This window comes from Ceratotherium simum, chromosome 30 (assembly GCF_057802395.1).
Source record: "Ceratotherium simum simum isolate JZ-2026a chromosome 30, ASM5780239v1, whole genome shotgun sequence".
In the NCBI taxonomy this organism is placed as follows: Eukaryota; Metazoa; Chordata; class Mammalia; order Perissodactyla; family Rhinocerotidae; genus Ceratotherium; species Ceratotherium simum.
Genome location: NC_141929.1, coordinates 15,800,985 through 15,824,636, shown reverse-complemented (window position 1 = coordinate 15,824,636; position 23,652 = coordinate 15,800,985). Strand labels below are relative to the sequence as shown.

Genomic DNA, 23,652 nt, shown 5'->3' with positions numbered 1-23,652 from the left:
TGGCCAGAGGAACCTCACCTGCTTGGTGAAGACGATGCGTCCATCCAGAAAGGGAGGCACCAGATTATGCACCATCAGATGCACCTTGGCTGCACTATCCTCTTCAAAGTCCTCGTCCACCTCCAGCCGATGGACCACCCCACTGGTGAGCATGCGGTTGGTCTCCCAGCGCTCGTTATCCTGTGAAGACACGGTGGGAAACCACACTCAGACTGCAACCAAAAGGTCATCCTGAAGGTCACCGGGCAAGTTCACACATCAAGTCCTGACAGGAAAGTCACGGGGGGCCACAGAGGTGTCACAGGCCTCTCTACCCTGCAGCTCCTGAGGCAGAAGAGTCGCTGACCCCAAATCGTCTGCAGTACTTTTTCCAAGAAATAGCATTTTATATCTAAGTTAGAACCTCTATATGAACACACAAATGGTGACCGTCCCCAGCCCCACTCAGAGACACAAATAACACAGACCCCACCACATCAGTTCTCATCAACGCAGCCCTCCAGGAAGTTATGAGTTGGGGTTTTTATAAGCTGCTGAAAGGTTCCAGGCCCACCCCTCCTCTACCTCCACAGGCAGGTGTAGCTACATCTGGTACTTCGGCAATGGGGAGACAAGCTGTGCTGTCATCAGTGGACGTGACCTGCTGCTTCTCCCACATGCCCCCAACTCCAGCTCTGAATCTGCTCCAACTACTGTAGGCAGCCTCACCTCATTGATCTGTCTCCGCTGAGCCGAAATGCGCTTCTGCTTCTGCTTATGCAGATGCTGCTCTCGCCTCCTCACATAGTCCTCAGAGGAGTAAGCCAGGGGATTGTGGAACTCATCATATCCCTCATCCATCATGTACCAATCCCGGTCAGCTTGCTGCAGCACACAAGACAAAGCAATGAGAACAAGGGACAGATTAAGTTTATGCACAAGATACGGCCAGAAGAGGAGGAGAGGTTTGGTAAGAAGCCAGTAGTGTGGGGGAGCAACCTTCATGACAGGTGCAGGAGAGAGCCCACCCCACTCTAAGATGAGCCATCCAGAGGAGAACTACAGTGACCAACTTGACATATGAAGACTTTATATGGCAGCCCATCATGACAGCACTTCTTAGACTTACCACATGGTGGCACTAATACATAACTAGAAAAGTGAGGTCTGCCCTGCTTTAGGTGAGAAGTTTCACTGTGGAGCCTGTGCCTCTGGAAAGAGTTTCCAGGGCTTCGAGAATGAAGAGAGCTCAGCCTCCCTGAGACTGTCCAGTATTAACCGCCCTCATCAAAGTCCAATTCTGCCAGAGGGTCACTTGTGGCCCTTGTGCTCTGACACCTCTTGCCACCTACTCATATACGGATGGCCACCACCCCTCATTCAGTCCCTCAAAGATGTAAAGTTTTTACCCTCTGGTCATCTTCCCATTGCTGCCGCTCCTCTTCTGTGTCAAATGAAATTCCTTCTTCACCATCCTCACGTCTTCCTGAAAAAGAACATGTAGCAAGTCAGTCCACACAACCCCAGCGACCACAAACAGACCTGCAGAGCCGCACAGCTCTGAAAGCACAGCTCTGCTCAGCCTCACCAGGATGAGCGACCCTGCTCTCTGGCCTCCTACCCCCGCCCACCTTACCTCGGCCCCTGGACAGACGCGGAGTGGACCCCAGGTGTCTTCTGTCATCGGCCCACTCGTTGTATTTGTAGGATGGGGTTGGCAGAGGTGTGTCGTCTGAGTACCTGCTCCTCACAGACCTGGGGAACAGTATAACCAGCATCACTAAACAGTCACTAAGCTGAGCCATGCTCTCCAGCTGCCATCTGCTCTCCTGGCCCGATCCCTACACCCTCATCAGGCCCACCCTTTGCCACCCAGCCAGAGAAACTAGGCTGCTCCGCCCAGAACATCACCTATCACGATCTCGACTGGACGGCCGATGGCTCCGCTCAGAATCCCGATCGGAAGGCGTTGGGGAGGGTGATTCCCACTGCGAGCGCTTTGAGGAGCCATAGCCACTGTCCTCTTCCTCCCAGGTAGACCTTGAAGGGGTGGCTGCATCTGGGGCCACAAAAGACACATCCACTAGAAACATCTAATTTAACCAGGACATGGTTCTAGAACTATTAGCCAAAAGTCAATTCCCCAAATTTCTTTATTTATAAACTGCACCTATTTGTAATGGATAAGAGGCTCTGACAGCTTTTAAAGATATCTGAACTTTAACGGTCCAGTTTTCATCTGTGTTTATAATAATATGTTAAGGAATATCCAATTTATCTCTGCAAACATATCCCTCTAAAATATAAATAATTTGTTTTAATAAATCCTTCTTCTGCCCCAGCTCCCTATTCTTTCCTGCCATCTGGAAAACGGGCCATTCAGAAACCAGCCTATCACCTTAAAGGAGCATATCTCCCTCGACAGAGAAGTGCAAGGCCTTCTGACCTGACCCAGAACCAAGTATTACAAGAAACTCAAGGTGGAATCAGGAATTCTGACTGTCCACAGCAACCCCACTGAGGACGGGAGTTGCTCACCATGCCTTTATACACTTGACCCCTCACAAACCACCACCAGCAACAGCTCCGTCTACCTTTAGGTCGGTGTCGCGGGCTCTCGGGTTCATTTCTTCTGCTGCGCTCTGACCCTCCATCTCGCTCTGACCTGCTGCTGTGCCTGCTTCTATCCCGCTCATCTGTCAAGAGTCACACACGAAGCTTAGAAAACATGTGTCCCGTCCTAACTTCCACCCGTCTTCACCCTAGAGAAAGGATGAGCCTTCCCACTCACTCACAGGTGCCACCTGCACTGCTCTAATGCGATCCATGGGCTCCTGAAACTCACATATCCCCATTCTCTCAAGGGGAAAAAATAGTTACTGGCTAGAAAGTTTCAAACTCACAGTAACAGTTATTGTCCTGCAAGAATTCAAAAAAGAATAGTTACAAGACTATAGCGAATAGCTGTTTAATAGTTACAAGTCGATAAGCTATGAAACTTAATACTGAGCAAAGCCAGCTTGCATTTTACGCCTAGCTTTGCTCCACAGCACTGTCCTTTCTCTGTCGCCAACGCTACTGTAAACTCTCGCTTCTCACACATATTACCCATTATCACCTTTATCACCAACTTTCACAATAAAACCAGGACCACACACTCAAGCAAAGTAGCTATGTTGCAAGTAACAGCTCTTTTCTCAAACTGCCTACTATTCCCAATCCCAGCAGGGTCAACACCAACTAGGGTGACATGCAAACGGGCCTCCCTAATTAACCGGCGTTACAAAAACTCCTGCAACAGGAAAAAGGCGCACATGTTAATTCACATGCTTAAGAGGCGATAGGAACGATGCTGGGCAGTCTACCTCTGTCTCTCTTGCGGTCAGAGTCTCGATCCCGCGATCTCTCCTTCTTCCGATCCTTTTCTTCTTTGGACGAGGCATAGACACCATGTTCCCGCCGCTCCCGCTCTCTCTGCCGACTGCGTTCCCAAAACTCTTCACTCACACCACCAGGGTGGGACGGAGTCTCCACCCGAGCAGTTCGGTAATGTCTGAAACAGGGAGGGCAGCTGGTCAAGAGCCCCTCCATAGGAAAAAAAACCTTGCCCCAAAACTTTCGCTGCGCCAAACAAGTGACCTGTCCTTTTCCACTTATCTCCCTGGTACTACAGACTTACACATGACAACGCAAAGCATTTCTAATCCCATCATCTACTCCTCAGTTGCCTTTGAATGTTTCCCATAAATCTGAAGAAAATACCACTTCCTATCTAGCCTCAATATTAAAAAATCATAATAAAATCATAAAGCTCTAAATGTCCAACAAGAAACTGAGAGAGAAACATGGGATGTTATTTTCAGGCCTCCATTTTCATTCCCTTTGGGTCAATCCACCCTAAGGCCTTTACCTGTCTTTTCGGCTACTTAGGCCAGCCTGATCACTGCCCTCCTCCTCAGCGTCCCTCTGGTCATCCTTGCTCTCTTCCCAGTCCTTGTAGGAAGAGATTCTGGACTTCTTCTTGTCCTCCCCATCATCCTTCTCCTCTCGCTCCCTTCGTTTCAAGGAAGCCAATAAGTCCAGTCCCAGCAATGAAGGGCGAGGAGCAGGGGCCTTGAAGACATGTTGCTCACTGGCTGCACTTTTGGTCTTGCAAATAAGACCGCCAACCTGAGAGTCCAGATCAGTGCCTTCCAATCGATGGATCGAGGCATCCTCGCTGGTGTCCTCCATGACAGGCTCTGAGATTTCTCTGGAAGGAAGACAAATCACTTGGTATTAGACATAAGTGGAGAGAAAGTTTGGCTCGGCTATATCCAAGGATAATTGTAGTTATAGGTATATTTAGGGAGTTAACCTCCATCTCAAGGCCAGGATTTCTTTAGCTATCTCTTGCCAAGACCTTGCCATCGAGTCATTGACAATCTCAAAAGATCCTCTTACCACCACCCCAAGACACATCAGAAATAGATACACACACACACACCCCACACACGCAAGCCAAACACCAGGATCCAAGAGGATATCATCCAGGCAAGAACAGACCTCACTAAGGGACACTTACTAAAGCATGGTGGCATCTATAAAGGGAGTATAGGGGAAATACCAAAAGATTTGTAGTCAGAAACCATAATTAGAATCCAGGCTCTTGACATTTTCTACCTGTATGATTGTAAAAATAACTTAATCTTTGGTTAGGCATAATTTCTATATCTGTAAAATGGAAATAATTTTTGCTTTATCTAATCCATGAAGTTGTTGTGAGAATCAAACAAGGAAGTGCATCTGAATGCTCTCTGTAACCATAAAAACTACACAAACGGAACTGTTACATTATTTGCTGTGCTCCTATATACTGAATGAGTCTCTTATCATTTTTTTACATGAGTTCTTCTACTTGTCCCTCCCTTTAAACTACAGATACAGCAAAGTAGAGATAGAGGGGTATAAGCCTACTATCCATGTGATCCATACATTAGTTGTGTTTTGTAGAAAAGAAAAACCTCACAGCAGTCAAAATCTGTTTAATAACAATCCATGTTCACCACAAATACTGATGAGAAGCACTAGGCTGGGAAACAATGTTTCTAAAAAGTATCAAGGTGACTGCAAGATTTCCTGGCATTCAACTTGTACCAAATTCCTCTTTACCTCCCGCTACACACCATCCGTTTATAAACATACTCAATTCTGAGTGCTTGGATAATTCTCCTCATTCCAACAAGTCAGTGAAGCAAAGGAACTGTCAAGGGGTAGGGTACCACCAGAATCCAGAAGGTGTTGCCCAGCTCTAATTAACATGCACAGCTCTATAGAAGAATATTGCCAAACAGACCAGACTCATAACATGGACAGAAACAAGAGATGAATTTTGAAAAATGCCATCAGGCAGAATAGAAAAGGAAGCTGCATATTGGTAACATCTGTCCGCATGTGAGGATATCTAAATAGGAAGGTAAGATACACAGACTCTGCTCAGCAGTAGTCTGAACTAGAAAATATATCCCTAGAACGTCATTCTATGCAGGAGAGAGAACCTTGTCTTGTTGACTGCTATGCCCAGTACCTAGCAAAATAAACGTCTGATGAATAAATGAATAAATGAGTTTAAACTGATTATAAGAGATGAGAGGCCAAACATTTCTACAGACAGCAAGGGAAGATACCAGCAGCACAGGACAAGGAGTCTGACAGACTTAACTCGCTGCTGAGCAGAACAAATAAGGAGTTAAGGGCTAGATTCCGGAGAAGGATTAATGGCAAAGAAGCCACAAGGGATAGGAGAAAAACGATGAAGAAAGAAACTGGATTTACTCATCCAACAATTATTCATTGAGTGCGTTCTGTGAGTCAATCGCTGTTCTGGGCAATAGGATGGAGCAGAGAACAGACAGACAAATGCCCCGCCCTCTTGGAGTTGATATTCTCGTAGAGGAGATGGCCTGGTAGAGATACACTGTGACGGAAGAGGAAGACACAAGGAGCCCTACTTGGGCTCGGCGTCCGTCTGGGAGGGAGCTAATGCCGAGACCTGAGGAAGGGTGGACCCCGGGCAGCATCCCTGGACCCCAGTGAGGCCGCCCCAGGCAGCAGGATCTGACCAGAGCAAGGAGAAAGGCCGGGGCACGACGAACTGGCGCAGCATCCTTAGGGTGAGTGAGGCAAGTTGGGTGACAGGGACAAGACTTGCCAAACCCAGGCCAGAACCTGAGCGAGGGACTGATATCCGCCGCCTGGAGCCGCCATGATTGGCGAAGGGCACGTCAGGAAGGAAGAAGGGACACTCACCTCACCAAGCCCGACTCTCGGGACCTTCTGTCCCGGATTCTGGGGCGCCGGTGCCGCCACTCCTGGCTCAGACCGCCTTAAAGAGCCAAAACCTCAACCTCGAAAGCCGCCATTATTGTCCCATGAAACGCTGCGCGGTCCCCTCTATCTGTCCAAGGGTACCATCGAGAGCAGCCCGGAAAACGCCAGTTCCGGGCTCCCTGTGTGGGACACAACGCGACCACGCTCTCAAGGCTAGAGTGCCCTCCTGTGGGGCTCTGATCAGAGACACTTCCGAGTCTCCTTGCGACCAATCACGCTTAGTCTAAGAGGCGAAGGCCCGCCTCTAGTCGGAGAAGGGGGAAGGAGAGGCAGAGAGGTCGGTCATGTTTAATAAGGGCGGAAGTGACTCTAAGGCTTCCGGTCAGAGCCGGGGGAGGGGGCGGTGACTAGAACAGTCTGTTCTTGTTGTTGAGCGGCTGAGTGGGGACTGTCTCGCGTCGGTCTACTGCGGCTGTGCGTTTTCTCCTTCCGTTTCCGTCCCCTCAAGTGGGCCGCTGAGGGTTGCTAGGCACCAGCCCCTGGGGGTACTTTGGAGTAGGGTCGCTGCGGCGGTTGGGACGAAAGAAAGGAGCCGCCCGCGTCCCGGCTTTTTGGAGAAGGGTCGGAGGTGCCGACAGCCCTGAAGTGGAAAAGAGGGAAGTGACTTGTACAAGTACAGTGAGTATCATCTTCCCTGGCAGTTGTGGGCCAGGAATAGCCTAATCACAGGCATCGTTAAAAACATATACGTCGGGTATTTTGGAAAAGTAAAGACGCGCACCCCAATGTAAATAAAAATCACTCGTCTGTTCACACGCAGAGATTACCACTGATGGTGTGTTGGGATATTCATTTCCAGTTATTTTTCTATGTTAATATGTACAGATGCGTTATAGGTAGGTTTTGTACAAAAGGGGATCTTCATATACTATTTTATAACATTTTTCTTCATGGAGAACTTCAGTATCTGCAGTGTTCATCTCTAACACAATATTTAACGACTGTATAATAGTACATGGCAGGACTGCACTGTCATTTATTTTACCAGTCCCCTATTGATGGCCATTTAGGTTGTTTCCGGTTTTTCACCGTTATAAATGTGATGGATGTCCTTTATTTAAATCTTTGTGCACACGTCTGATTACTTACTAAGAAGGAATTCTCAGAAATGGCATTGTTAGCCAAAGAGTATTTCAGTTTTCTTTCTAGAGAAGTTTTGCTCCTCTACATTCCAGCAGAGACTATGAATGCCTGCCCCTTCACTCACACTCCTGCCATCATTGTTTAATCTTTGCCAATTTAATGGCTTTTTTAAATATATCATTTAACTTGCTTTCCTTTGCTTAGTAGTAAATCTTAACTTTCCAAATATATTTGTCCATTTGTACCTCTTCTTTTGTGAATTCGCTGTTGGTATCCTTCGCTATGGACATTTTCTTAGGTATGGTCTCAGTTTCTCTCTCCTCTTTCCAACATTTATCCAGTCCCACCCCACACCTCTCCAACCCCCAGGTTCCCCTCCTATTGACAGCTTTGTCCTCCCCTCACTTCCTCCTCTTCATCAGTAACATAGGGGAGTTGCTGTTAGTTTGAATTCTAGTGGTGGGACAGAGCCATCTTTTCTTCGCCTTTCCCTCTCATCAGTAATTTATTCTGCCACTCACATTTGATGAAGTCCCATCTGGCAATCAACTTCCCTTTTTAAAGTATGACCTGTTACTGGAACTATTTCATTTCCTATGTGAATTTTTATTAATTCATATCTTAAAATGTGACTTGTCACAAAAAAAAATACAGAAAGAAATCCTCCCTTTTATTAGCTTTAGCCAACTTTGGAAATGAATTCAAAATATCAAGTATCTCGATGGAGTCTCTCATGGATGGACTCAAAAATAAAGCTCCTTGATCAAAGAGTTTCTCAGTCATAAAAATAGGAGCTTATTGTAGTAGAAAGAATGCTGAAGTAGAAATCTGGTGGCCTGGATTCTAGTTCTAGTTCTTTAGCTAAGACTGTAACTATAAACAAACAAGTGTGTAAATTGAGGGAGTTAGATTAGGCCCCTTCTATCTCAGTATTTTACGATTTGTTTATTTTTATGCGGTTTTCACACACACTTAATCGGTGTTTGCCATGTGATAAGATAGGTGCACCTAGTAAGATATGCACCAAGAATCTTTAAGCCAGGACTCATGGTAATACAAATGTTCGTCAGTAAAGGACTGTTTGAAAAGTATGGTCCATACATGAAATAGAATGCTGCTGTGACAAAGAATGTGAAGTTTTCTGTGTAGCGATATGGGAAGATCTTCTTATGTTAGGTAAAAAGGTGTAAAGCGCAGAGGAGTGGGTAAATTGTATGTGCAGGACATCTGTCGTTTGCTCCTCGAGATCCACTCTTCCTCCTTCTCTAGACTGCTGTGGGACAGGAGGCTTGCCTGCTTCTGCAGCTCCCCTGCCCTCTGATTCCAGAGGGAGGCAGCCAGTGGGAGCATTAGCAGATCAGAGGGAGGGAGGAGAGTGGCTGCGTCCTTTAACTGCAGGCTGGCCTCCTCTACAGCGGCCTTCTCCATTCAGCAGTCCTCCCACACAGTTCTGCTAACTCCTCCCTCCCGTGGCTCCCTCAGGCCTCACGTGGGAACAGCGCCCTACTGTGACTAGCCCCAGAGTACAGCACTGTACCTGTTGTTTCCTACACCCTGCCTTAATGAAAGTCTCTTCAAATTACCAAATTTGAGGATGTCATCTCTCTCCTGCTGGAAAACTGACTGATACAATAGGCTATCTTTTGGGTAAAAAAGGGAGAAACCATAGGAATGCATATTTGTCTTTTCTTGTGAATGCATAACAAAACTCTGGAAGATACAGGAGAAACTAATGAAAGTAGTTACCTGGTGTCGGGGGGGAATGGGGCACTGAGAACTGGGCCGGAGGAAGGGATTTTTTCACAATATGTCTTTCTATATTGTTTCTTTTTAAACCTTGTGAATATATTACCTATTCCAAAGCTTTTTAATTTGTTTAACTAGGACTCATGCACTTAGTCTAACTGTCTTTAAACATTACGACTTGATTTTAGGACTAACAGTGAGGATTAATATTTGGATTATTTCAAGATGAGCTTCCTGTTGCCCAAGCTGACTAGCAAAAAAGAAGTAGACCAGGTGATAAAAAGTACTGCAGAGAAGGTGCTGGTCCTCAGGTTTGGGAGAGACGAGGATCCTGTCTGTCTGCAGCTAGATGATATTGTAAGTGAATTTTTAAAAGAAATGGTTTTCATTAAAAATCTATACATTCTCACTTCAGCATCTGCAAAGTGCATGAAAGGGAGCAGGCAGGGCCCAGGGATGTAGCCCTTCATTCATTAGCACACTTTAAGAGTTGATCGTGTGTCTGCCCTGAGCTGGACCCCTAAACTGGGATTGTGCTGAGCCTGTCCTGGATGTGCTTCCCCACTAACAGCAGTCGAAGCTCAGCATCACCAACAAGGCAGCGAAGAGCAGAAAACGTTAATAACAAGCATCTGTGAACATCATCTTATTGCTCACAACAGTTAGATAATTACTATTACTGTTCCCAGAGGAGCAGTTGAATGCCGGGGAGATCAGTGACTTCCCACAGGCACAGAACCACTACATGGCAGAGCTGGGATTTGAGCTTCGCTTCCTCTGCCTGCAAATATGCTTTTCTAGTGTGCTGCCTCCAGTGTATGCCTGATGATAATCTGTGATTTCACAGCACATCTTCACACTCTGATGAGTTGGTGGGGAGTATGGGACAGAGTAGGTTTATTCTTGTCTCTGTTTATTATGGAGAGAGACTTACCCTGGACTAAGACCTCTTCCACCATTTTTATTACTGACACCCACTATGTGGATCAATTTTAAGAATCCTCATTACTGTGATTGAAAATGAGTGTGTGATGCGTTACCTGGGGGGAAGGGCCAGAGGATTACACCCTCAGCTGTAGCAGAGAGGGACTGTCACTAGGGGTCAAAGGTATAAACTCTGAAGCTGCCTGAGTTCAAATCCCAGCCTTAATACTAACTAGCTGTGTGACAAGGGGCAGATTACCTCCGTGTGCCTCGGTCTCCTCACCTGTGACATGGGAACTGTAATAGTGTATACCTCATAGAAATGTTGTAAGGATTAAAGGAGTTAACAAGTATAAAGCGCTTAGGACAGTTAGCACATCTTAAGTGCCATGTAGGTGTTTGCTATTATAAGTATCATTTATGGGGGGATTGGAAGGAAAGAGACTTGGGGGAATTTCAGTGTCTAGTACATACTTCTGAATTGTTTTGTGTTTTTGTTTAAGTGAGCATGGATTTGATAAATCCATAAAAAGTTTATAAAAACTTTACAGTCAGGGCCAGCCCCAGGGGCCTAGTTCGGCGTGCTCTGCTCCAGCAGCCTGGGTTCAGTTCCCGGGCATGGACCTACACCACTCTGTTAGCAGCCATGTTGTTTTGCTGGCCCACATACTGAAAAATAGAGGATGATTGGCATGGATATTAGCTCAGGGTGAATCTTCCTCAGCAAAAAAAATAAAAATAAAAATAAAATAAAATAAAAACCTTTCTAGTCAAAAATAGAAAAAAAAAAGTGAAGAAATATGTTCACACGATTTACCCAGGGCCTTCTCATAACCCTCCCAACAGTGATTCAGACTCTGAATGATAAGGTTACACTGTGTCTAATGTGGAATTCAAGCAGGCTAGATTCTGGGCCTAGGAATTTATTTATTTATTTATTTGTTTGTTTGTTTGTTTGTTTTTTGCTGAGGAAGATTAGCCCTGAGCTAACATCTGTTGCCAATCTTCCTCTTTTGCTCTAGGAAGATTGACCCTGAGCTAACATCTGTGCCAGTCCTACTCCACTTCACATGTGGATCACTGCCACAGCATGGTGACACGTGGTGTAGATCTGGGCCCAGGATCCAAACCCACGAACCTGGGCCACCAAAGTGGAGCACGCTGGACTCAACCATTATGCCACGGGGCCAGCCTCCCAGGAATTTTTTTCAAACAGAAAACTATTCTACTAAAAAGTTTCATAGAAGAAACCTTAGCTACCTCTCATGTTATAACCTACATCTCTCTCTTCATTTGCAGCTTTCTAAGACCTCTTCTGACTTGAGTAAAATGGCTGCTATATATCTGGTAGATGTGGACCAAACTCCAGTTTATACACACTATTTTGACATCAGCTATATTCCATCTACTGTGTTTTTCTTCAATGGGCAGCATATGAAAGTGGATTATGGGTAAGTTAGGTTGACATAAGTTATTGCGGTCTTAAAAGTTTCCTTCATCTACGCAGTTCCAGTAACTCACCTGTTTGCATGTGAGGGTGGCTCTGTGAGTCTTGTGTTGGTACTGTTTCCTCCACTGATGCACTCTCTAAATTTTTATGTGAAACTTTGGTGCAAAATGAGTGTTCTGGTGTGGTTGGCAAATTTTAATTTCCTACTTAAGTATGAAAGAATAGTATGGTTCATGAAGCACTAACCATCCTTCAGGTAGAAAATGTAGAACAGGTTTTTTTTCAAGTTTCCCAGGAATTTCACTTAAACAAAATATATCTTTGTTCTTAAACTTTTGGGACTAGTAGGTTGCAGTTATAAAAGACATATTCCTTCCTGCAAACTAAGACATGCTTCTCTTGCCAAGTTTCCTATCTTCTGCCACTCAGAGAATTTCAAAGTCATTCTTCAACAAAACCTGTAAAGAATAAGTAACATGGGTGGCGTAGCGGTTAAGTGTGCAAGTTCTACTTTGGCGGCCTGGGGTTCGCTGGGTCGGATCCTGGGTGTGCACCGACGCACCTCTTGTCAAGCCATGCTGTGGCGGCGTCCCATATGAAGTAGAGGAAGATGGGCACGGATGTTAGCCCAGGGACAGTCTTCCTCAGTGAAAAAGAGGAGGATTGGCATCGGATGTTAGCTCAGGGCTAGTCTTCCTCACACACACACACAAAAAAGAATAGGTAACATGAAATCTTTCATGCCTTCAATTTCATCCAGTCAGCACCCCAGTACTTAATATTTATTTTGAATATATCCATAATTCTTATCATTTCTTACTGTGGCTGAGGTGTCCACTTGTCTAGATCTGTGTACCTGCTCTGTCATTATCAATTTGAAAGTGTGTCAAATGTTGTATGTTTTAAGTGTTTTAAAGCTATCTATTCTCCTAGAATACAGTTGTTGTAAGTATTAATTTGGTGCAATCTTTTTAGAGGGCAATTTATGACAATACATATCAAACACCTTAAAAATGTATAAAATTTTTAGCCCAGCAATTGCATTTCCAGGAATTTATCTGAAGGACAATAATCATGAAAGTGGGCAAAATTGGCTGTGTGGGTATTCATCCCACCGTTGTTTAGAAAGCAAAATACTTAGAAAGAATGTAGATATCCACAGAGAGATACTAGGTATCCATTTACTCTGATGTGGTAGATGATGTTTAGGACTTAGAAAGAAATATATGTTAACTGCTAAAAGCACGTTACAAAATAGTTTGTATGGTATGATTCCTATTGTTGTGAAAAAAGAAATGCGGGGGCCGGCCCCATGGCCTGGTGGTTAAGTTTGGTGCGCTCCACTTTGGCGGCCTGGGGTCAGTTCCCAGCTGCGGACCTATACCACTCATCAGTGGCTGTGCTGTGGCAGCAACCCACATAGAAAATAGAGGAAGACTGGCAACAGATGTTAGCTCAGGGTGAATCTTCTTCAGCAAAACAAAAAAGAAAGAAATGTACATACACACAAACCTATACATACATACATAATGATTGGAAGGATATACACCCAGTGGCCTCTGGCGTCACTGGTGATTTTATTTTTTTCTAAAAAATTTCTAAAATAAACACACTTGATGTTTGAAATAGTAAAAAAAAAAAAAATTCAGTACCCACCACTCAAAAGTAGAAGCTACTGGAACTCAGAGACCACAACTAGTTAAGAGGGTTTGCACAGTGCCTGACCAAAAACAACAACCAAAAAACAAACTATGCCCAGGCCAACACTCAGAGAATTCTACTTGATAATGATTTGAAAAGTGATTAAAATAGATCGTGAAGCAGAAGCATTTCACATGGGGGAGCTTGCCTGCTACCCCAGTGGCCCGCAGCACCAGTTTTAGTCATTTATCAAACAGGCCCTGTAATCGGAAATGTAAAGGCAATGTCGGGCTTTATGTCTGAAGTCTCCCAGACAAGAAGAAAGTAACAGAGCTCCTGTTCATTCTGTTTATCCTAAAGGTCTTCAGCAAGTAAGTATTAAAAGTTCTGAGCGAGGTTGTTTCTCTTCTATGCTGTCTAGGTCTCCAGATCACACTAAGTTTGTGGGAAGTTTCAAAACCAAACAAGACTTCATAGATTTGATTGAAGTAATTTATCGAGGAGCAATGAGGGGAAAACTGATTGTCCAAAGTCCTATTGATCCCAAGAATATTCCCAAATATGACCTTCTCTATCAAGACATTTAGCACATTCACTCCTATCAAAGTTGAAGAGAAAGGCACATCTTGAAACAGAACCTGATGTGTGCTGCTTTTCCGGAATCCTTTAGGAGCGTGCTCAGTGTCCCAGCAGATGAGAGGTTTGACTTGTTTAGAAAATACTGACCCCCAAGTGGAAGACCGAGCCAGTACTGTGATGACCGGGTGCCTACATGCCTACTCCCCGCAGACTTCAGAGCAGTCCATCAACCGTGCTCAGTTTCCCAGCGTGATTTTCTTAACTTCTCTCTAGACTGTGCTTTTCTTTATCCCTTATTGTAATACAGGAGCCTCCTAAACAATGGCTGGTACAATTTGATTTAACTGTGTTTGATACACAAGTAAAATGGAAGGTCAACTCCCATAAGAACAAAAGTACTTACCTTCTACCTGGCTGTACACACACACCCTCCTTCACCCTCAGCCTCACCCCTTCTTCCACTCATATATTTATAGTCCTCATGCTCTCCTACCTCCAGTCTTTATTATTCTAGTTTCTCTTGGAATAAATAATTCTCTACTGTAGCAGGCAAGTTTGTTTTATTTTGGCGCCTTTCTGGCTCAGACTTTGAAAACAGTGTCCTGGTTTGCTCATTTTACTAGCTTTTATGTTATTAAATTCCCCAAGACGTGAGAACTTGAACCTTTACCATCTAGCACCCAATTTGAGCTAAACAAAGAATTAACTACCCTTAATAAGTAGGAGCAGATCTCTCCCAGAAGTCAGACTTTCGCCTCTTCCTGAGGCAGAAAATTTTACTTCAAGGCCTCAAGACTGGAAAGAGGTGTCAGAGTTGTGAGAAAAAATATCATCTTTATGGGATTTGCCTGTTTTTAGTAACTTTACGAAGAATTCTTGCTCTTCCCCTGGCACAACCTGCCACCAGTTGGGCAAGTTACTGCTCCTCTCAAAACCTCTTGGGGCTCTTGGTGCTAACTTTCTAGAATGAGAGAATAGATGCAGAGCCAGAGGGCAGTGGGCCAGGCAGCATGTGACCTGCTTGGCAGCCATGGACCTTCCTGCAACAGAAGCCCAGTTCTGTGCAGGGCAGCACTGTCACTGCCAGGCTGCCCCCTTTGCCAGGTGCTTCCTTTCCCAGCCTTTTCTGCAAAGAGAGGTGACCACACAACCTGGTTCTGACTAAAGTGGCATGGAAGGAAGGCTGCTGGGCACTATTGTGTCCTTTGCTAATAAAAGGAAAGTGCCACTCCAGGAATAAGACAAAATAAAACCCATTCACCACCACTTCCGTCTCCTCCTCTCCCCCACTTCCTGCTTTTATGGTAATCATGGCGCATGGAACGGCAGCAGCCATCTTAGGACCGTGAGGCGACCAGCATTGGGATGAAGAATGAATATGCTGAGAAGAACATGAAAAAGAGCCTGGGTCCCTGGTGATGTGACTGAATGAACTCTAGAGCTACCCCCCACCCCCCCGACCTCTATGAGAGAATAAAACGTCTTCATTGCCTGTCGCTGTTAGTCAGATTTTCTGTCACTCACTGCCTGAATCACACAGTATTTGATGTGTGGTAAGTGCTCAGATACAAGCAAAGACTCAGAACTTGCATGCATAAATCCTCATATCTTCCTTCCTCCTGAGGGCTTTAGGGAGTCTTCCTCTGAAGTCCTGATTTATGTTTTTGTTCTTGTCTTAGTTGCTTTCCATTCGATGAGTATTTATCGATTACCTACTCTATGCCCTGTCCTCTGCCGGATGCTGCATAAATACAGATGACTCCTGGACAGGAAAAAGGGCTTCTTAGAGGAGGCCGTGCCTGAGCCTTCAAGGAGAGTGGGAGGTGCTCGTGCAGAAAGGGGAAGGGCGGTTCAGCAGAGGGGCCCAGAGGGAAGAAGGCCCAGAGCTGGCAACAGTAGGAGTGTACACAGAGTCTGTTGTCACTGAAACCCCATGGGGAGGCCAGGAGGGCAGGAGGTGCTGCTGGGGAGTAAGGGAGAGAAAATAAGTCAATCAAGAAAATACCAGGGCCGGCCCCGTGGCTTAGCGGTTGAGTGCTCTCGCTCCGCTGCTGGCGTCCCGGGGTTCGGATCCCGGGCGTGCACTGACGCACCACTTCTCTGGCCATGCTGGGGCCGCGTCCCACATACAGCAACTAGAAGGATGTGCAGCTATGAAATACAACTATCTGCTGGGGCTTTGGGGGAAAAAAGAAAAAAAAAAAAAAAGAAAATACCAGAGGTTTTCTCTTATTATTTTCCTCCTGAGTGGTGACCAGCAGCCACTTAATACAATCAGATAATTCTTCAAGAAAGCTGGGGTGGTTTATTCTTCAAGAAAATTTAGTTCTGAAGGTGCTACCAGAAGAAAAAGGTATAACTGACTGTATTCTGAGAGGCATTTTTTTTATGTGTTTGAATGCAAACTTCTGGCTTTTTCAGCTTCTGGCTGTTATCTCTTTCACAGGTTCTAAAAATACAGGTTTAAGTCCTTCATTGGTCCACTGGCTCTAACCTGTTGAAATATATCAATGGATCTGGAGGTGCATGTGAGGAGAACTTCACAGTGGATGCCAGAGCCTGGTGAGAGCAGGGTGACATCAGGTGGCATTTTACCCCATGAGAAGGAGAGGCTGGATTTTGGTATGATGAGAAGGTATATTGTGAAGAGTCAGTGTACTGGGGGTTTATAGCAAGAAAGAGTTCAGTTAGAGGAGCTAACTGTTTACAAGGGTTCTGGAACCTTTCTTCCGGGAGACCCATGATAGAGGACCTTTTTCTTTGTGAAATGGAAGACTCAGACGGCTTGCTTTTGACTCCTGGCAAAGGGTGCGTTTCTTCCAGGTGGGAAAAGCAGCTCCTACTGAGGAAAAGACTTCTAACTCTTTACCAAGCCCCAGAATGTTACTGCCGGGAGGGACTCTAGAGATGGTCTGATTTAAGCCCCTCATGGAAGAGACCAGGGAACTGAGGGGCAGGGAGCTTAAGGCACTCAGCAAATTTATGGCTGAGCTGTCATTTGGCCCCAGCAAGTCCAGAGAGCCTGCCTGTCCATGATCTTACTTTGTTTTCTGGCGTGCTAGTGTGTTGGAGCACAAACAATAAAGTACTGTCTGTGTCAGAACACTTGTTTTTATCCCACTTTGAGCTGGCATCTTCCTCACCAGGCCTGCGCCATTTCTCCTAATTCACCTCGAAGAGGCTAAAGGATGCCATGAAAAATCTCAGGGTTTGTATTCAGACAGACCTAGGTTCAAGGTTCAGCTTCACTGTTTAATAGCTGTGTAACCTTAAGCAAATCACTTAGCTTCTCTGAGTTTCTGTTTCCTTGTCTATAAAACAGGGATAACAGTGACCTTTCTGAGGCCTGCCATTCAGTAGGCCTCAGAGTTATGAGTATGATCCGCATATCACCTTAGGGATTTCCAGTTGGCTTGGGGTGTTTTCTGCCACACTCCCAGTAGACTCTATAGCACTTGGCTGCTGCTGTACCATAAATGAGAGAATAAAAAAGGCTAAAAAGAGCACAGAAATAAGTCAAAAGAAAGCTCTTTATTGATTGACTCAGCAGTGCAGGGCTGGAGCCCATCAGCTTCCCCCCACTCCCCTCCAGTTTTCCCTCTTCCAGAGTGAAATCTCGCTCTCGGGCAAGGGCTGGCAGCCAGGCTTGCGTTAGTTGGCAGCTATGGTTTGCTGAACCCAGTCCAGGATGGAGGGTACCTTCACGTACACACCGTACTCAGCCACAGCACAGCTCTTATCGAAGCTCAGGATCCCGGCTGCGTACCAGGTGTCGTCCTCCTCGTCGTGCACAACAAAGGCGCTGCCAGCATCGCCGTAGCAGGTGTCCTCCTGAAACTTGGACAAGCCAGCACAGAAGGTGTGCTCATTCAGTATGGGCTGCACTCCGACAGGGCTCTTTTGTGTCTTCTTTTCGGGCACAGTGCTGCCCTCGTAGTGCTTCACACAGGTGTCTTGGTCAGCCACCGGCAGCGTGACGTACTTCAGTAGCTCACCGAAATTAAAGTTGGCGTTCCGGCCCCAGCCAGACACATAACCCACACGCCCCACTTTCGCATAATCTTTTGAAGGTAGGCAAATGGGCATTACTCTCTCACCAACGGGCACCTTCTGTTTGAGTTTGATGAGCCCGATGTCGACCTCGGAGTAGTTAGGGTGGAGAACCACCTTCTCAATCTCCACAAGCTGCTTTTTCCCCACATAGAGCCTTAAAGTAGGGGCAATGTCTTTTGGCTTTGCATCAGGTGTGTGATTCAGGAAGAGATTCTTAGCCGTGGTCAGCAGCCATTGCTCATTGATCAGGGTGGCCCCCGAGGTGAGATTGTGGCGGGACAGCATCTTAGCCTGCCAGGGAAAGCTGCCTTTGGCATCCACCGATCCACCTATAATCCGCTGCACCTGCTCCACTGGATTCTTGGGCTTTCCGCATACTGTGAAGGAGAGCGAGAAAATCATGAGCAGAAGTCGGAGAGCCTCCCAGTCTGGGGCAGAGGGGTAAAAGCACTGGCTGTTGCTGCTGTCTGTCGTCGTTCGTCTCTTCAGAGCTAGAGATATTTACATGCCCTGCCCTTACCATCTGCTCTGCTCATTTCTCATGTTTACAGTTTAAAATGACGCTTTTTTTATTATTATTGTTTACATCACTAAGAGTTCTATTCCGGCTTTTCTAAATCCAAAAGAAGCAATGCTGAGATTTTCAAACCCTGGTTGATGAACTGTATGTATACTTAAACAATTTATCACAAAGAAATGTCCACAATTTCCTGAAATTCATTGTAAGGGCAAGGAGCTATAATAATTCATTCTCTCTGAATAAAAATTTGCTCTGAATAAACAGGGATCTGTAGCAGCATTGGCTGGAACTCAGATTTTATAGATACTGCAATTAACACAAGGCAGTTTGGCAGTTCTGCACCACTAAAAGCAGAAGAAGGTAGGCAGAATCCTTGTTCCACGAGGGAAGAAGAGAGAGCAACAGATCTTCCTGATAACAAGAAACAGAAGTCCTGGCCCACCTGGAGATGGCCTCCTGTGTCAGACTTCCGTGGATTGAGGTTTTGTTACATTCTCCCTTGACTTGTTCTTCCTGGACTTTGCTTTACCCCTGACCCTGGACTTTCTGGGCCAGCTGTCTGTACACAAAGGATCTCCTGATCCCCTGAGGGCAGTGTAGACAGTGGATTCAGTCAGTGCCCTGCAGGCCCAAATGAACGCGATCCTTAGTGAACTTTGTCTGGGAGTCATCACCTAACTGCTCATTTCTCTGCCTGGCCATTTGTGGTTCTCTGTGGTGCCTCGTTTTGGCCCTTGTATGCCCAGCGGAAACCACACAAGACAGATGCGCCTCTAGAACATTTCAACCAAGATGCCTGCCCGCACACTAGACCCTCAACACCCACCCTTGATCTGCTTCCCAGGGCCCCTGCCTTCCTACCTGCTTCACATTCAGGAAGTTTCTCTCCAATGTCCTTATTTACCCACTGCTTCTCACTGTTCAAGGCGTACACTCCTAAAACAAAAGGAAAAAAATGACCCAAAAGGGAAATTGAATCTGGACCTAGTGTGGGAAGCGGAGGTATTTAAAAAGAAGACTTAAGGAGGAGGACAAGGCAGGGGCAGGGGAGAGGAGGAAGGGAAAGCACTGTACCAGAAGCCAAGTGCTGGGGGTGCTGGTGAAGCCCAGCAGGACAGAACTGTGTCATGGGGATCATGGATCATGGCAGGACAGGGTAGGAGTCAGGGTTCAAACCCTGACACTCCCTCTTACAGGCTACCTGAACTTGGGCAAGTTACTCAACCTCTCTGTGCCTCAGTTTCCTCATCAGCAAAATGAGAATAATACTAGTACCTCCTCAGAGGGGTGTGGTGAGGACCAAGTGAGCAGATAAATGTACTGCATTTAGGACAGGGCCAGGAACACGCGAGGTGAGGGCTCTTGTCCCATCTCCAGCATTCATTCTTTACCACACCTCCTTTTGTAGGTGGAGGTCTTCCTCTGAGATGGGTAGGCCATATGGCATCACCTCCCCTTAACAAAGGAGAAACCTGAGGCTGAGAAAAGTTAATCTGCCCAAAAGGCCACAGCTACTGGTGACAAAACCCTTATTAGAATCTAAATCTGGCTCCAAGGAGACCACATGAACTTCCCGGCCAATCAGCCCCGGGCCCATTCGTCATGGAAACCTGGGCCGGGGGAGGGCATGCAGACACTTGGCCAAGTCTTACCATCTCCTTCAGTGCGCAGTCTGTAGTAAGTGTTACAATGATAGCGGACCAAGTGCTCCACGTGGCCATTTGCAATCTCGGGGGGCTTTGGGCAACTGTCATCTGCAAAAAAAAAACCAGAGGAGGAGGTTAATATTCAGAAACTGCTCCCAGGGCCAGCCCCATGGCTTGGCGGTTAAGTGCGTGTGCTCTGCTGCTGGCGGCCCGGGTTCGGATCCCGGGCGTGCACTGACGCACTGCTTCTCCAGCCATACTGAGGCCGCGTCCCACATACAGCAACTCGAAGGATGTGCAGCTATGACATACAACTATCTACTGGGGCTTTGGGGAAAAAATAAATAAATAAAAATTTAAAAAAAAGAAAGAAACTGCTCCCAGAGGCCCATGAAAAATCAGATGAGAAGAAGCTGCTCTGCGCATCAAGCTTCTCTCTCCACCACAAATGGAAGCCAAGGGGAGAGCAATTTCCCCTTATTTCTGGCTGGCTCCCATATGTTCTTCATGGTACTGAAAGACCAGAGATTAGGAAGAGAAAGAGGAACTGGTCTTCCCAAAGAGAAGGTGCAGATGTGCTAGGGTCACAGTGGGACAGCAGTGCTGGGATGTCCAGCTCCCACCCAAAGCCAGAGCCCTACCTGCAATATCTGTGGCCTCGTTGCCAGTGTCCACTGCGAAAAGCTGCCCACAGAGCAGGAGGGCGACAACAGCTCCCAGGGCGCTGCAGAGAGAAGACAGGAAGGAGTGCACAGCTGGGCTCCCTGCTTCACAACACACACACGCACGCTTAGGCAGCCAGAAAAGAAAATGGATACCTGACAGTGCTAGGGCCAAGAAGCTGCGCCTCCCCCACCCACATACACACTTGAGCAGCTTCCCAGTGCACCCAGGTTCCAGCAAGCTCTGTGCACTGGGAATTCTATGTAAGCTTCAGAGAGGGACCACCAAGATGGAAAGGCACATAGGTGTGTGGGCCTCAGTTTCCGGCAGCATTCAGGAAACATTAAATTGGTAATAATATATGAGATCTCTAGCAAAGAAACCTCCCCAGCACCCCTAAGGTCCTGGGCTGCAAGGACACTGCTAATCAAAGATTAGCGGGATGAAGGTGGGAACGTGGCGATTTATTATGCTATTCTCTCTACTTGTCAAATTTTTCCATAATAACAAGTTTTTTAAATATATAATTTAAAATACTTCTATGGTTGTTTCTATTCTTTTATGATAACTTGCCTTCAGGAAATGGTATATCAAACCCCAAAATGCCAGAAGGTTACCTGGAAGGTAACTGGCTTCCTGAAAGCATGACTGTGGACGTGGCCGTCAATGCACAGTTAACAGTTAACCATCTTGCTGACAGAAGTCCACTATTCAGAGATTGCTTGGTTATGTTAAGTTTCTAGTCTTGTTATTTCAACATTTAAAAAAATCTTTTTATTTTGATAAAATCAAAGTGCCTTAATTGTGTCACTCAGATGTGTCACTATTGGTCTTTCTTATTATACGTTTTTAAAAAGGAAAAAAATCTGCTAATAAATATATTCAAAATGCCGAGAAGCCTACCATGGGAGCTTATGGCATCCCCTGCAAAGATTAAAAGGAAAAAAATATTCCTTAGAGTAAGTTATGTCGCCTGGGACGGGAAAGACAGTGCCGTCTGAAAGTATTATCTTTTATGGATGCAGAAAAGCAGGGGATTGAACACATCAAACCCATTAATTCACTAGGATTTAGCCCATTTACTGATTTCTTTCTTATGTTTTTGCATCTCTCCTGTAGGCTTCTGCTATAGCTAGGCTGTCATGTGGATAAGAGATGTATGTGAAGAAGGATGAGATAAAGAACAGAGACAAGGAGGGAAAGAGCAGAGCTGTGGACTCACCTCATGTTTGGTTCGTCCTGTGTCTGGAAAAATAGTGCTGTGAGGGCACCTGCTGATGCTTTTATGCCTCACATATCCCACTCCACCCCCTTCTCAATTTTGTAATTCTTGTGTCTACACAACTTTGGCCTTGTTAAGGTCACTGGCACTTTCCAGTAACAAAGCCACAAACATCCCTGCAAAGAGCCAAGCTCTTGCTTCATGCCTGAATTTCCCCTGGTGTCTTTTACAAACCTCAAAGAACCCTGGCCACATCTCACCCCAGCTAGCTGCCAAAGTGTTTCCCGGAATCAGTCGCTGTGCAGGACTTGGGGAGGAACTGTCGATCTATGTCTCTTTGTTTCGGAGGGTTTTCAGCACTGAAAAAAAGCCCTTCTTTGGGCGATTTCAGACCCCTTGTGGACACTCCTGCAACCTGGGGCTCTAAAGAAAGCATTTCCTTTTCACGATGGTTTTCCCCACCCTGTGTTGACACCTCCCTATTGCTTAAAAGCTCTCCAACCTGAAATCAGTAAAATGAATTTATCGTGTCTTCTCTGATTGCTCTTTGCAAGAAATCATGAAAAACAGTTAAAGCTATATTGTGGACTGGTGCAAACCGTACTCGATGGCAGTGGTTCTCATGGTTTTATAGTCCAGTAATTAAGCCAAATAGGCAGATGAGAAAAATTGATATGCTTCAGTCAAATGCTGCACCTGAGTATCCCAAGTACTACTCAATTGAAGTTTAGTAGTAATTCAATAAGATATTGCTTTGTTCATTAAAAACAAGGTCAGTGGTTCTTAAATTAGAGTGTACAAAGGAATCACTAGGGTATATTCATGGTGGCACTGATGTAATAGCAGGATAACTGGAAACAACACACATGTCCATTAATAGGGGAATGGGTACATAATGTGTGATATCTTCATATAATGGAATATTATACAGCCATGAGAATGAGTGAACTGTGGAAGAACATGGGTAATCTTATAGTTTGGAAAGGAAAGTTTTCAGAGATTACATTAAGAATGATACCACTTTTCTAGAGCCCAAAACCAAGAAACTCAGTAATGGATTCTTAGATATGACGCCAAAATAACAAGCAATGAAAGAAAAAATAGATAAATTGGGCTTCATCAAAATTAAAAACTTTTGTGCATCAAACGACAGTATCAAGAAAGTGAAAAGACAATCTGTGAATGGGAGAAAATATTTACAAATCATTTATCTGATAAGGATTTAATATCCAGAATATATAAAGCACTCCTACATCAACAACAAAAAAAGACAACCCAATTAAAACATGGGCAAAGGATTTGAATAGACATTTTCCCAAAGAAGATATACAAATGGTCAAGAAGCACATGAAAAGATGCTCAACATCACTGGAAATGTCATTAGGGAAATGCAAATCAAAACTGTGGGATACGCCCTCACACCCACTAGGATGGCTACAATTAAAAAAAAAAAAAAACAATAGAATAAGTGTTGGCAAGAATGTGGAGAAATTGGAACTCCTGTATGTTGCTCGTGGGAATGTAAAATGGTATAGTCTCTGGGGAAAACACTGTGATGGTTCCTCAAAAAGCTAAACATAGAATTGCCATATGACCCAGCAATTCCACTTCTAGGTATATACCCAAAATAATTAAAAACAGGGACTCAAATAGGTACTTTATTGCAGTATTATTCACGTTAGCCAAAAGGTAGAAACAATATTAGTCACCTATAAAAAGTTCTGATACATGCTACAACATGAATAAACTTTGAAAACATTATGCTAAGTGAAAGAAA

At 45.3% G+C, this 23,652-nt stretch overlaps 4 protein-coding genes across 10 annotated transcripts in view; 2 read left to right on the top strand and 2 right to left on the bottom strand.

The window, feature by feature from the left end:
* DHX38 (DEAH-box helicase 38) overlaps nt 1-6,488 on the bottom strand; it is an 18,147-nt gene extending 11,659 nt beyond the window's left edge. The window contains exons 1-9 of the mRNA XM_004431793.3: nt 6,268-6,488; nt 3,890-4,231; nt 3,345-3,532; nt 2,574-2,675; nt 1,891-2,038; nt 1,616-1,734; nt 1,389-1,465; nt 709-864; nt 19-180 (exon numbers count right to left, since the gene is read on the bottom strand). Of these exons, the coding sequence (XP_004431850.2) occupies nt 19-180; nt 709-864; nt 1,389-1,465; nt 1,616-1,734; nt 1,891-2,038; nt 2,574-2,675; nt 3,345-3,532; nt 3,890-4,212 (1,275 nt within the window). The 5' untranslated portion in view covers nt 4,213-4,231; nt 6,268-6,488. The remainder of the gene's footprint in view (nt 1-18; nt 181-708; nt 865-1,388; nt 1,466-1,615; nt 1,735-1,890; nt 2,039-2,573; nt 2,676-3,344; nt 3,533-3,889; nt 4,232-6,267) is intronic.
* The window catches only part of PKD1L3 (polycystin 1 like 3, transient receptor potential channel interacting), a 357,135-nt gene that overhangs the window by 229,394 nt on the left and 104,089 nt on the right, over nt 1-23,652 (top strand). The window lies entirely within an intron of this gene.
* TXNL4B (thioredoxin like 4B) lies at nt 5,973-23,652 on the top strand. 5 transcript variants are annotated; one of them, XM_087420001.1, is made up of 4 exons: nt 5,973-6,131; nt 9,366-9,534; nt 11,401-11,552; nt 13,614-14,316. In XM_087420001.1, the coding sequence occupies exons 2-4, from the start codon at nt 9,403-9,405 to the stop codon at nt 13,777-13,779; spliced, it is 450 nt and encodes a 149-aa protein (XP_087276127.1). In that variant the 5' UTR covers nt 5,973-6,131; nt 9,366-9,402; the 3' UTR covers nt 13,780-14,316. The 5 variants fall into 5 exon arrangements, with proteins under 5 accessions (XP_087276127.1, XP_004431851.1, XP_087276129.1 ...); XM_004431794.3 differs by lacking the exon at nt 5,973-6,131 and adding an exon at nt 6,700-6,966; XM_087420003.1 differs by lacking the exons at nt 5,973-6,131; nt 13,614-14,316 and adding exons at nt 6,702-6,966; nt 21,773-23,652.
* On the bottom strand, nt 17,318-21,901 carry LOC101404297 (haptoglobin). The gene is made up of 5 exons (XM_004431862.3): nt 21,876-21,901; nt 20,632-20,714; nt 19,997-20,098; nt 19,206-19,280; nt 17,318-18,201 (listed from the first exon to the last, which is right to left on the bottom strand). Exons 1-5 carry the CDS (start codon nt 21,878-21,880, stop codon nt 17,423-17,425), a joined length of 1,044 nt encoding a protein of 347 aa, XP_004431919.1. The 5' UTR covers nt 21,881-21,901; the 3' UTR covers nt 17,318-17,422.